Source organism: Oryctolagus cuniculus, chromosome 9, assembly GCF_051225735.1.
Source record: "Oryctolagus cuniculus isolate XC-2025 breed Fujian yellow rabbit chromosome 9, ASM5122573v1, whole genome shotgun sequence".
Classification (NCBI taxonomy): Eukaryota; Metazoa; Chordata; class Mammalia; order Lagomorpha; family Leporidae; genus Oryctolagus; species Oryctolagus cuniculus.
In genome coordinates, this window is record NC_142875.1 from 52942343 (window position 1) to 52956152 (window position 13810).

Here is a 13810-nt window from a genome sequence, read left to right on the forward strand (position 1 = left end):
AGTAGCAATCTGATGATTTCTCTTCTCCCCCTGAGTGAAGTGTTAAAATATGTTTGGCTTTGCTGAAATTTCTGACATTTAATTCCCTAAAGCTGCAGTGTAATGGATCACATTTATCCAGGTGAGAAAGCTGTTCCTTTGGTATAGGTTGAACTCTTCTTTCTCAATTATAAGTTAATCAAATAAACATTCAGGAGAGCTTGATTTGAATTTATAACAACCCTGGGATATAGAAAAGGAAAATTGACTGTTGTCAAGATGCAGGGAGTGTTGCTTGTGGCTTAGTAAAAAGGAGGTCCCTAGGAATGAAACGACAGGTTAGCTTCTGTAATGGTTTTCATTCTATAGCTTATTACTTTTCCTAGAATTTGAGAAATACATTTAGTCATGATGCTGTCTTTGGTCTTAATTTTTAGAACTTAATAAAGCATCTTCCTGATCAAGAGCAATTAAATTCATTGTCTCAGTTCAAGAGTGACTATAACAACTTATGTGAACCTGAGCAGTTTGCTGTTGTGGTAAGTACTGTGTCCCAGTGTGAAGTCTTTGAGGAGATTGATAAATGTGTCATAGGGGAATAAGAGCCAGAAAATGTAAGGCTTTTTTCACATCATTATTACTCACATACATTTGATGTTCATCTTGCTCTTTTTTTTTAAACCTAAGAATATTTGTGAGAAATTATCTTGATTTAAAATAAATATGGAAACTCTGACCTTAATTGAAGTTTAAAGGACTTTTCTTATGTTCTCTATATAATGCCACAGTGCAAAATGAAAACCACTCCTTATGAATAGAGAGTATGTTTGTGATTTATTCTAGAGCTATGCATTTCAACATATTGCAATTTCTCATTCTAATCACTTACGAGTTCATCTCATGGTTTAGACTCTGAAATTAGAAATATAGTCTCTTTCTTGGCAATGAGGGTGAAAAATGAATTCAGTTACAAAAAATCTTTGAGGCACCTTGATAATCATCTTGTTCAAGCCTCCTATATTAAAGAAACTGGGTCTAGAGAGGTGAAAAGACTTGCCAATGGTATATATTACAGCTATATTGTAAGTAAAAATGAAGGTTTTTATCAAATTTTATTTCCCTGCTCTTTTCTCCTGCCATTATATTATCATTTTAGGTTGGTTACTGTCATGATAATGATAGTTTAAAGTAGTAGGTTCTTAATAAGTTTATTTATTTTTCACCTTTCATCTTTAGTTGTATTACCAGTCTCCAGGCTTAGATGGGATTGTAGTTAATATAATTTTGAAAATTCATGTTGGCTAACTTAAGAGGTATGCATTTATACTGTGTTTGTCATGTTGCAGGCATTTGTTGTTACACTCCTTCCTGTCTCAACTCCCTTCCCCTCGAAGGTCACAAAACTCCAAATACAACAGAAAACAGCAGAGATTTTTCTTATTCATCTTACATGTTTTATTGTAATCTTTAGGAAAACAAAATAGGGGCTGGCACTACAGCTCAGCAAGTTAAAACCATCTGCAGTGCCAGCCTCACATATGAACACTGGGTTTGAGTCTGAGTTGCTCCACTTCCAATTTAGTTCCCTGCTAATGTGCCTGGGAAAGTAAGGGAGAATAGCCCAAGTGCTTGGGCCTCTGTACCCATGTGGGAGACCTGGATGAAGCTCCTGACTTTGGCCTGGCTTTTGCAGCCATTTGGGGAGTGAACCAGTAGATCAAAGAGATACCTCTCTGTCTCTTCCCCCACTCTCTCTATAACTCGGGCTTCTAAAAGAAAAAAAAAGAAAGCAAACAAAAATACTTTCTCCTTTTTTTATTTTTTATTTTTATTTTTGACAGGCAGAGTGGACAGTGAGAGAGAGAGACAGAGAGAAAGGTCTTTTTCCATTGGTTCACCCTCCAATGGCCGCTGCGGCCCACGCGCTGCGGCCGGCGCACCACGCTGATCCAAAGCCAGGAGCCAGGTGCTTCTCCTGGTCTCCCATGCGGGTGCAGGGCCCAAGCACTTGGGCCATCCTCCACTGCACTCCCAGGCCACAGCAGAGAGCTGGACTGGAAGAGGAGCAACCGGGACTAGAACCCGGTGTGCCGGCGCCGCAGGTGGAGGATTAGCCTGTTGAGCCATGGCGCTGGCCACTTTCTCCTTTTTAGCCTAATTCCCCAGGGTGTTCTCTACCTCACACCCCCTTTTTGTTTTTTTCTGAATTTCCTCGTTGGCTCTTTTATATTACCTGGTCATTTTGCTCTTTTCTTGATCTCTGATATTCTGCTTGCCATATCTTCCGCATGAATGTAGGTAAATAAAGGAGGAATTAAGTTTTGAACCAGCGACTATTTAAATGTTAACTTTTGCTCACTTTTTTTTTTTTTTTTTTTTTTTAGATCTGTTTTATGTGTTTGAAAGGCAGAGTTGCAGAAAGAGAAGGAGAGACCGAAATCTTCCATCTGCTGGTTCACTCCCCAGATGACTGCAATGGCTGAGTCTAGGCCAGGCCAAACCCAGGAGCTTCTTCCGGGTCTGCCATGTAGGTGCACTGGCCCCAGGACTTGGGCTATGTTCCACTGCTTTCCCAAGTGCATTAGAAGGGAGCTGGATCAGAGGCCGGCACTGTAGCACAGTGGATTAACACCCTGGCCTGAAGCGCCGGCACCCCATGTGGGTGCTGGTTTTAGTCCCAGCTGCTTCTCTTCAATCCAGCTCTCTTCTATGGCCTGGGAAAGCAGTAGAAGATGGCCCAAGTCCTTGGGTCCCTGCACTCCTGTAGGAGACCCAGAAGAAGCTCCTGGCTCCTGGCTCCTGGCTTCGGATCGGCTCAGATCCGGCCGCTGAGGCCAATTAGGGAGTGAATCATAGTAAGGAAGACCTCTTTCTCTGCCTCTCCTCTCTCTGTGTAACTCTGACTTTCAAATAAAAATAAATCTTTTTAAAAAAAGAGAGAGACGGGAGCTGGATCAGAAGTGGAGCCACTGGGACTCAAACCCGTGCACATTTGGGATGCCAGCATCACAGGCAGCATTTCTATCTTATATGCCACAATGCCAGCCCTTGTTCTTTTGATTTTTGAATTAAAATAATATGAAACATAACAATTTTGAAATATTTTCCATGTACATTAAATCTGAAATGCATACAAGGTTATATGAAAATGACTCTATAACTAGTAACTTCTGCCATTGCGTATCTTCACAGAAAAGATTTAAACTATTCCCACGTTTTTCTCATTCACAGGAGACTCAACTGAAGTTTGTAGGTATTTTAAATATATTTAAAATATCCAGCTAAGTTATGTCCTATTTTTGAAAATCTTGAATGTACCCCCAAAGCTTTAATTTACATATTAGATTCCTAAAATACTGTCTCACTTTAAAAATGAAACTTTTTAAAATTATGTTTGCATCAAAGATGGGCAGTTAACTTGAGATAAGCTTAAACTACTGTTTCTTCCAAGATTTTTCTTGCCTTAAAAACACATATACTTTTTGTCTTAGCCTAGATTCATCTACTAATTCATTGCTACCAAAAAAATCCTCAGTTAAATAAGAAATAGTCAGGGGTTGGATTAGCCTTAGGTCCTCCTCAGTACTGAATAGCAACAAAGCTTGACTTTTCAGTTATTTTCACCATAGATAAACTTACCCTTATTTCTGTTTCATTTTCAGGTTCTATAGACTGATACTGTGTCTTGTAGAATTTTAATCTTAACAAAAGTTATCTTAAAATACTTTACATTGAGTTTTATACTCTTTTCCAATTATATGAATTAATTTGATTCATATAATTACCAATCCCTCAGAAGATGTTTTTTTTTTTCCATGTCAAACTAACTAGTGGACAAAATCTCTGAAATTGTTTGCAGTATATAATCACCTCTAATTCTTCAAGAGAATTATGTAAAAAAAATAAGATATAGCTCTACCAGGATATTGGAATTAATTTATATTATTGTTTAAAATTTTTATTTATTAATTGAAAGGCAGAGAAGTGGACAGATTTCTCTAATCTGATAATTCATTTCCAAAATACTCACAACAGCTGGGTCTTGACCAGGTTGAAACCAAGAGCTCAGAGCCCAATCTGGATTTCCCACATGGGTGACAGGGACCCAAGTACTTGAGCTGTTCTCCACAAGTTCACATCAGCAAGGGTCTGAAACTGGAATTAAAAGTGATGCCCTGGGGTCCGGTACTGTGGCGTAGCACGTAAAGCTGCTGTCTGCAGTGCCAGCATCCCATAAGGCCTCCGGTTCGAGTCCTGGCTGCTCCACTTCTGATCCAGCTCTCTGCTATGGCCTGGGAAAGTAGTAGAAGATGGCCCAAGTCCTTGGGCCCCTGCACTCCTGTAGGAGACCCAGAAGAAGCTCCTGGCTCCTGGCTTCGGATCGGCTAAGCTTCGGCCATTGTGGCCAATTTGGGAGTGAACCAGCAGATAGAAAACCTTTCTCTCTCTCTCTCTCTCTCTCTCTCTCTCTCTCTCTCTCTCTGCCTCTCTCTCTCTCTCTCTCTGCCTCTCCTCTCTCTGTGGAACTCTGACTTTCAAATAAATAAATAACTCTTTAAAAAAACAAAAAGTGAAGCCTTGTCTCAGGCCGAGGCATTCAGCATGGAATGGGGGCATCCTAAGTGAAGTCTTCAGCAGTATGTCGGACATCTACCCCAGGTTATCTTTGGATAGAAAGTGTGCAAAAGTAATCCATCAAAAATGTCAATGACCAATGTCAATTAAATTCACTTAGAATGTCTTAGAAATAATATGTAAATTAGAAAGATGTTTGACCTTTATCATGTACTACTAATATACAATAATCTAAGATTCTGTGTTCTAAAGAATGTACCAGAATTTTTTTATTTGAAAGGCAGAGAGACATACACTTATACATGTCCATACAGAAGGAAGGAGAGAGCGAGATCATCTATCTGCTGATCCACTTTCCAAATGCCTGCAAAAGCCAAGACTGGGCTGGGGCAAATCCAGGAGCCCAGAATTCAATCCCAGTCCTGGTCTCCCACTTATGTAGCAAGAACCCAAGTACCTAAGTCATCATCTGCTACCTCCCTATTTATGCATTAGCAAAAAAAAAAAAAAAAAAAATGGGTCTGAAGTGGACTTGGGACTCAAACCAGGCACTGTAGTATGGCATATTCATCCCCCAAAACATTATCATTTCCCTGTGGTAGGAACTTTTGAAACTTCTCTCTACTAACTATTTTGAAGTATGTATTTGAAATCCAATGGTATGAATCTGGACCTGACAGCTAAACAACAGTGACCTATTTTTGTAGGTGTTAATATATTTGTGTCTTCTGTCTTATAGGAGATTTTATTATATATGAAAAATAGCACATAAAAAATCTGAACCCAAGAGGATGTTGTGATGCAGCAGTTGGGTTGAACTGTAGCTTGAAATACCCATACCCCATACTGGACTACTGGTTTGAGTCCTAGCTTCTCTGATTCCAATTCAGCTTCCTGCTAATGCATCCTGTGAGTCCCTTGGTCCTTGCCACCCTATTAGGAGACCAAGATGGAGTTCCATACTTTTGTTTTCAGCTTGGTCCATCCCTGAATGTTTAGGCATTTTGGAAGTAAGTCAGCCAATAGAAGATCTGTCTCTCTCTGTGTATGTGTATGTGTTTTGGATACATACAAATTAAAAAAAAAAAAAAAAACCTGGAAAAGCTGCCATTTAATGCTGAGTGATGGGGTTCTATTTTAAAGAGTTCTCTGGGAAGAAGTTGATCTCTCTGTCTATTTGTAATGGGCTTGTAATGAGTAAACTATTTACATGCTATTCTTATATATTGGTTTGGGTCTCCAGCAGAGGACAGAGACAACTTGCTAATGTGCTTAGGAGAATTTAGGACAGAAATTTCTATTGAGAAATTGGTTAACATTTGAGATGCAGGAGCCTCCTATTTAATTCAACCTAACTTTATTAATAGATTAAGAAATGAAAATATACTTCTAGAAACTGTTACTAATTGGATGAGTTGCTTGTGTCTCTTCAGCCCTGACTTTCTTCCCTCATCTGTCTGCCAAAAATATTGCATACTTCCCAAAGGTTGGCTTCTGTAGAGTGGAACCTGACTTTTATTTGTATGACTGCATTTCTTATATTCTCAGAGTGTCTTTGATCAATAAGCTATTAGGTAAAATCACTGTGTTCACAGTGACATGGTTTAACTGTGAGACATGATTTATGTAAATATGCAATGGGATCAGAAGGTTAGCTGAAATTTGGAAAGAGTCCTAAAAATTTGCATTTGAAGCTTGGTATAGTAGACTTTCTTTGATTAAAAATTCTAGGTTTTTCAGTATTTGTCTCGATGTTATTTAATTTAGTTAAGCAGCCTGTTCTTCAAAGGAATCCAACATTTATAGGAAGATTGAACTGAACAAATGTCCTTGTCTTGTGCTGTATTTTGATATGCCACCATTTGGTGTCACTGTAGGGCAGGACTTTTAAACTGTGTAGTAGAAGCCTCCTTTTAATTTAATGAAAAAAAGTAAGAAGTTCATGCATATCTCTGCATTAAAAATGCCTTGTTTTAAAATATACCACAGTATTCTTGTTGTAAAATATTCAAATAACATAAAAATACTGAATATAGTACAGAAGTCTTATGTATCCTACTTTCTTCTCTGTATTCCAACAAATTATCATTTTTAACAGTTTGTTGCACTTTGAATACTATTTTTGTTTTTACTAAGGTATGTATATTCATCTGCATGTTGAAAGTACATTATTCTGGGGGCCAACATCATGGCGCACTAGGTTATCCTCCAAAACTCCTGGCTCCTGGCTTCGGATCGGTGCAGCTCTGGCCATCTGGGGAGTGAACCAACAGAAGGAAGACCTTTCTCTCTGTCTCTCTCTCACTGTCTATAACTCTACCTGTCAAATAAATAAATAGAAAGTACATTATTCTGAAATTTTTTGCCATATATTTTAAAGATTTTTTTGTGTTGTGGTATTTAAGAGTTTAATTCTTGTATTCATAGCTCATATTATGTTTTTTTTTTTCCATCTTAATCATGGTATTAATGAAGGATGCTTATTCCCAGCACTGAGGGATTTTTTAGTAATTCTGAATGTATCTTTGTGTGTGTATTGGTAGGCAAAGTATCACAGATACGAGCATAATCTTGATAGCTTTAGATCTTTTCTGTACCTCTCATTAACTCAATGATCTTGAATAGTTGTTTTGTATCTCCGTTTCCTTATTTATGAAATGGGACTCTATTAGTTTTCCATGGCTGGTATAACAAATTACCACAAGTTTAGCTCCTTAGAACAACACACTTTGTTTTTTTTTACACAATCTGAGGCTCAGAAGTGCAAAATGGGTCAGCCAGGCTACATTGCTTTTGGGGGCTCTAGGAGAAGAATTTGTTTCCTTACTTTTTCGCCTACAGTCTGGTCATACTCCTTGTCCCACAGTGGAGTAACACTCTGATTTCTACTTTTGTCATGACTCCTCTCTCTCCTGCTTCCCTCTTAAAAGGAATTACTCGGTGATATTATGTTGTGCCTTCCCAGATAATGCAGAATAATTTCCCCATTTCAACGATTTTTGGTCACATGTGCAGTGTATCTTTTGTCATGTAAAGTAACATATTCAAAAGTTTCAGGCATTTAGAATTTGAAATTGAAACACTTATTATATATTTGTTGGCTATGTATTTCTTTTTAGAAGTGCCTATTAATGTCTGTTTTGTTTTCCTGTTGCCTTTTCTTTCTGTATAGTTTGTAGGAGATCCACATAAAATTTATATTCCATTCCTTTGTAAATATCAGCACGTTTCTTCCCTACTTGTCACTTATTTTTCCATTTTTAATTTTGATGATTGGTTTTAAAAGTCGATTGAAATCGGCTTAGAGAGCGGGACGTCCAGCTTCCTAGTGCGGTCCTTTGGGGCGCGAGCTACTAACGAGCGAGTTAAAAATGGGTGATGTTGAGAAAGGCAAGAAGATTTTTGTTCAGAAATGTGCCCAGTGCCACACTGTGGAAAAGGGAGGCAAGCACAAGACTGGACCAAATCTCCATGGTCTGTTCGGGCGGAAGACAGGTCAGGCCGTTGGATTCTCCTACACAGACGCCAACAAGAACAAAGGCATCACCTGGGGAGAGGACACGCTGATGGAGTATTTGGAGAATCCCAAGAAATACATCCCTGGAACCAAAATGATCTTCGCTGGCATTAAGAAGAAGAATGAAAGGGCAGACTTGATAGCTTATCTCAAAAAAGCTACGAATGAGTAATAGCTGGCCACTGCCTTATTTATTACAAAACAGCAATGTCCCGTGACTTTTTTTATGTGCACCATAATTTAATTCTCATACACCAGAATTCAGATCATGAATGGCTGACAAAATATTTTTGTCCAACAGTCTAATATTGCCTTGTGTGGTTAAATAGGAAATTTTGGTAGTAATTCCAGTTCAGTGAATGCCCTCACTGTTTTCCCCTTCTAAGGATATGATTGGACTTAACTAACAAAACTTGTCAATGCCATCCCAAAACCTGTTGGGAGATTGGATTTAGATTTAAATGCTGGGGAAATTGCCTCACTGTCTCAGAACTGAACGAGATTCCCTTGTTCTTTACCTACCTAAGGCAAGAGCTGAAGACATTTGGAAACGTCTACTTCGTATTTTTGGTCTTAGCTGTGGCAATCTCATTAGAATTTCCTGTATCTAAACTTCTGCCTTTTACTTACTGAAAGGCATTTTAGTGTGGTTTATGCATATCAAATAAAGAATATTTAACACTTCTCACATTTTATAGATGATCTGTAAGGTCAGGTGCTTTGAACGTCAGCATGACCAGGTGAAGTAACAAGTTACACTTGCTGTTGAATTCTTTACTACCTTAGACTGAGTTAGAATTCAGGATTGTCTATAAGCAGCCATTTGGAAACACATAACACTGAGGAGCTACTGCATATTTGTGTTTAGTAATGGTGCTTTTGCCAGCTCATGGAAGGACTAAGGTAGAGGAGATACCATCAGCACAAAACCTCTAAAATATGTGATCACAAGACTTAAGAGAATTAAAAACAGAATTATAGATCATGAAAAAAAAAAAAAAAAGTCGATTGAAATCAAGAAGACCCTGTGACTCAGTTACTGATAGAGGTGTGTTCTGTTCTTAATCGGAGCATGGAAAGTAGCAGTTGCTTGGTGTATTCTTGAATTAGATTATATGGAGAGTCTCTGCAGGGATGTGAAATCCAGAACAGAATACTACTTGGATACCCTCTTTGGCTCTTTAAACTCTCTCAGTTGCTTCCTCAAACTTCCACATCAATGTCCAAAATTCCTAGAAGTGTGATCAACCCTAAAAAAAGAAAAAGCTTCACTGAAGTATAACTAACATACAATAAGCAACCCATAAAGGAAAGAATTTGTTCATGGAGTACAGTTGAGACAGTGAACAGACTCAAAATTCCCAAATGTTCCTTCTGGACCCTCTGTTATCTACCCCCTCCCTCCCTCCCAACATCAGGCCTTTTCATGTAGGAATTGCTGTGGTCCACTTGCACCTCATCCATCTTTTTTTTTTTTTTTTGACAGATAGAGTTAGACAGTGAGAGAGAGAGAGAGAGAGAGAGAGACAGAGAGAAAGGTCTTCCTTCCATTGGTTCACTCCCTAAATGGCCGACATGGCCAGCACTGCACCGATCTGAAGCCAGGAGCCAGGTGCTTCTTTGCAGTCTCCCATGCGGGTGCAGGGCCCAAGGACTTGGGCCATCCTCCACTGCCTTCCTGGGCCACAACAGAGAGCTGGACTGGAAGAGGAGCAACTGGGACTAGAACTGGCGCCCATGTCGGGTGCCGGCACCACAGGTGGTGAATTAACCAAGTAAGCCACAGCACCAGCCTCATCCATCTTTTTCTTTTTGTTGAAGGCACCATGCTCATGTATCTCAATGTGCTTTCTTTCCCATCTCTCTCTCCTTTGAGAAAGGCTTTCTGGACGTCTTTCCCTGTAGTGTCTATTATTGTTTTCTTCAACATTCAGTATCCTCCTTTTTTTTTTTTTACCCTAGTACCCTGTTCATATCAACTAAAAGGTAAACTATTGTCTTTACTTATTTTCTGAATTTTTTGTTGGCTGGAATCATGTTCATTTTTGTATTCCAAGCACATGGCATAGCTTCTGGCCCATGATGGTAATATGATATTGGTTAAGTGAATGTATGAAATAATGAAGAGATAAACAGCAAGGATGGAAAACATTTAGTAAGAATAATAATCTTTCTGGGGCCGACGCTGTGGTGCAGTAGTTTAATCCTCTGCCTGTGGTGCCGGCATCCCATATGGGCGCCGGTTCAAGTCCTGGCTGCTCCTCTTCCCATCCAGCATATCTGCTATGGCCTGAGAAAGCAGTAGAAGATGGCCCAAGACCTTGGGCCCCTGCACCTGCATGGGAGACCCAGAAGAAGCATCTGGCTCCTGGCTTTGGATTGCTTCAGCTCCGGCCGTTGCAGCCATTTGGGGAGTGAACCATTGGATAGAATACCTTTCTCTCTGCCTCTCCCTCTCTCTTTCTGTAACTCTTCTTCTCAAATAAATAAAATATTAAAAAAAATCTAAGAATCATTTTAAAAAGAAAAATGAATTTTTCAAATAATCATTTTAATCTTTGTTTAAAAATGAACTAATGATGTCTTTGAATGTCAATATGTAATTTTAGAAATAGATTCCAAAAGCAATACCTTTAGATATAAAAATCTGAATTTCCCCTTTGATTTTTTAAAGGTTTATTTATTTACTTGAAAGAGTTATACCAGAGAGAGAAAGAGAGGCGGGGGGGGGGGGTCTTCCATCTGCTGGTTCACTCCCCAGATGGCTTTTAGAGGGAGAGGGGGAGGGGGAGGGAGAGGAGGAGGGAGATGGGGAGGGAGAGGGAGAGGGAGACAGAGATGGAGACGGAGACAGGGAGGGAGGTGTCTTCCATCTTCCAGTTCACTCCCCAGGTGGCTGCAATGGCTGGAGCTGTGCTGATTCAAAGCCAGGAGCCTCTTTGAGGTCTCCCATGCAGGTGCAAGGTCCCAAGGACTTGGGCCATCTTTTATTGCTTTCCCAGGCCATAGCGGAGAGCTGGATCAGAAGTGAAGCAGCCGAGTCACAAACCAGCACCTATATGGGATGCGGGCACTGCAGGCGGTGGCTTTACCTGCTATGCCACAGTGCCGGCCCCAATCCTTTGATTTTTAATAAAACTTACCACCTATGTAATTTTTGCCATTTAACTTGTAGGTTTGTTGTGGTATTCTTTGGGCTTCTAATACCTTGCTATGGATTAGACTTTTTCCTGATTTCCTTTAACTTGGAATGTTGTATTGTTTGTGTGAACACTCATGGTACCCTGTGCAGTACTTCTCTTGATACTTTGTGGTTTTATTTTCTGAAAGGTATTGAAGTAATTATGATTTGGTATAAGAATCATGGCTCTTGGTGACACAGAAAAGATTGACAAAGTGAGGAATCTGAAAGCATATTTCCATTGACTATCACATTTCCGGTCTAAATATATAAAATTTTCTTACATTCCCTAGGTGTTGAGTATTTCAAGTTCTTTGGAAATATCCAGATACAAAATATATTCCCAGAGTTAGCATTTTCAAAACACTCAACAAAGGCCTCAGAATTAGTCTAATGTAAGTTCTTCTAAGAAGTCATTTTGGGAACCAGCATTGTGACATAGTAGGTTAATCTGCCACCTGGGATGCTGGCGTCCACTATGGACATAGGCTTATGGCCTGGTTGTTCCACTTTTGCTCCAGCTCCCTACTAATGGTCTGGGAAAAGCAGTGGAAGATGGCAAAGCACTTGCCACTCAGGTGGAAACCCGGATGAAACTCCTGATTTTGGTTTGGCCATCTGGTTGTAGCCATCTGGGGAGTAAACCAATGTATGTAAGATCTCTCCCTCTCTCTGTTTCATAAATTATTTTTTAAGAAAGCCATTTCGGCTTTGTTTAACAACTCCTTTCTCTTGAATAATTCATCCTTGATCTCATCTGGCAGTTGCTTAAGTCATATTCATCTGAGATTGGTAGAATTTGAGTACTGCCTTCCCCAGGATAACAGAAGTTCATTTTCATTCAGTGATACCAGTTTCTGGTTTTTCTTCAGTTATCTGGTTCCATCAAATCCCATGATGCTTTTGATAGCAATTTGGCAATCTCAGGTGCATATTTTTAAGTACACAATGAAATCATATGTTTATAATAATAAACTTTTATAACTATAATCACAACTACTTAAATCGGAGATACATTTTTCTTAACAGCGTAAGCATTCAGCTATTGTTTTCAGTTACTCTTGTCACTGTAATTTGCAAGCTTCATGACACACTTCTACCAGCATCCAGGCCTTACTATAAACTCAGAAGCACAGATGTGTTTTCTCTCACCTAGTTCAGGGCTCATTAATTCATCTTACCTCGAGTTAGTGATTTTTAGCTAAAATTCTTCAGACCTTTAATGCCGCTATAATTTTCCATTTGATCTGATTTCTGCTTTCCATCTCCTTTTAATAGCCTGAACAAAAATAGTCACAATACTATTTGAATTTTTAATTAAACTGATTGGAATTTTATGGGTTTATAGTGAATATCAGCTGTTAGCTCAAAGATAACTTTTATCTTGCCTATCATAACTTTTTTTTTCCTGAAGATCTTTTTCCTCACAGATTTCTTCATAGTTCTTTTTTTACTTAACACAGTTGAGTTACATGTTGACCAAGCTTCGTAGATCAGGATGCACATCTTTTCTTTGTGTGTTTAATTGATAAACCAAAGTAATGCAGAATAGATTTATCCAGGTAACAGTATATTGCTGACATTTACAGAAAATTAGAGGTCTTTTGATGGCTGAACTTATTGATTTCATTGTTTATTGTGTCTTTGAAGAAATTTTCTAATATTTATTTGCTATATCATTAGATGATTCTGAGGAAGCAGCTCCATGTAGCAACTTTTCCATTGGTGTAGATTTCAGTCTTTTCATGTTACAGAGCCTTGGATTTGAGGGGTGAACGTAGGTCTTGAAGTTATATTGGAAACTTCTCCAGAAATGTGCTTTATTTGATTATCTTACCTCCTTGATTTAGCAATGATGTATTCATAGTTCCTTCATTTGACAGATATTTATTGAACACCTATTTTGTGCAAGCCATTGCTCTAAGTTTATTGCAGTGTGCCTATCTCTTAGTCCTTATTTATCTTATGTTTTAGTTGGAGACAGTAAGACTATACAGGAAAACAAAAATGCGATAATGTGATATTGGATAGGAAATGCTGCAGAAGAGGTGAAGTGAGGGTCTGCATCAGTAGCCTGGTAAGAGAGGGCTTCTTCAAAGGGGCAGCAGTTGAACAGAAGCCTGAATGACTTGAATTTGGTGTGTGGATATCCTGAGGAATCTTATGACAAAGAGAATGGCTCACAGGCACCAAAGCTGTGAGGGAGAAGTGAATTTAGCTTTGTCAGGCCAGTGGCTGTGGCAGAGTGAAAAAGGGGACATGGGAAGTAGGAGATGATGATCAATAGGACCGCAGAGCCTTAGTGTGAGCCCCATAGGAAGGAATTGGAGAGCTATAAACAAGGGAGAGAAATGGTCAGAGTAGTGCTTCCAAGGTGTCATTCTGGTAGTGGGGTAGATTCAGATGATGAGATGGGGGAGTATAATTGAAGCCAATGGCTGGTTACTAAACTATTTCAATGGTCTCATTGTTAAGGTTGAGAATCGGTGGTGTTGAGAAGTGGTCAGATTCTGGATGCTTTTGGAAGCAGTGCAGATAAGATTTCTGACAGAGAAACC

General features: G+C 39.1%; 2 protein-coding genes across 8 annotated transcripts in view; both read left to right on the plus strand.

The window, feature by feature from the left end:
- Positions 1-13810, plus strand: part of DIAPH3 (diaphanous related formin 3) — a 544053-nt gene that overhangs the window by 262988 nt on the left and 267255 nt on the right. For 6 of the 7 annotated variants that reach the window (XM_051850009.3, XM_051850008.3, XM_089303627.1 and 3 more), the window contains one exon: positions 417-518. The exons of the other annotated variant lie outside the window; for it this stretch is intronic. In XM_051850009.3, coding sequence (XP_051705969.3) covers positions 417-518 — 102 coding nt within the window. The remainder of the gene's footprint in view (positions 1-416; positions 519-13810) is intronic. 7 annotated transcript variants of the gene reach the window in all.
- On the plus strand, positions 7852-8759 carry LOC100357840 (cytochrome c). Its single transcript, XM_008262288.5, has one exon. The coding sequence runs from the start codon at positions 7926-7928 to the stop codon at positions 8241-8243; it is 318 nt and encodes a 105-aa protein (XP_008260510.2). The 5' UTR covers positions 7852-7925; the 3' UTR covers positions 8244-8759.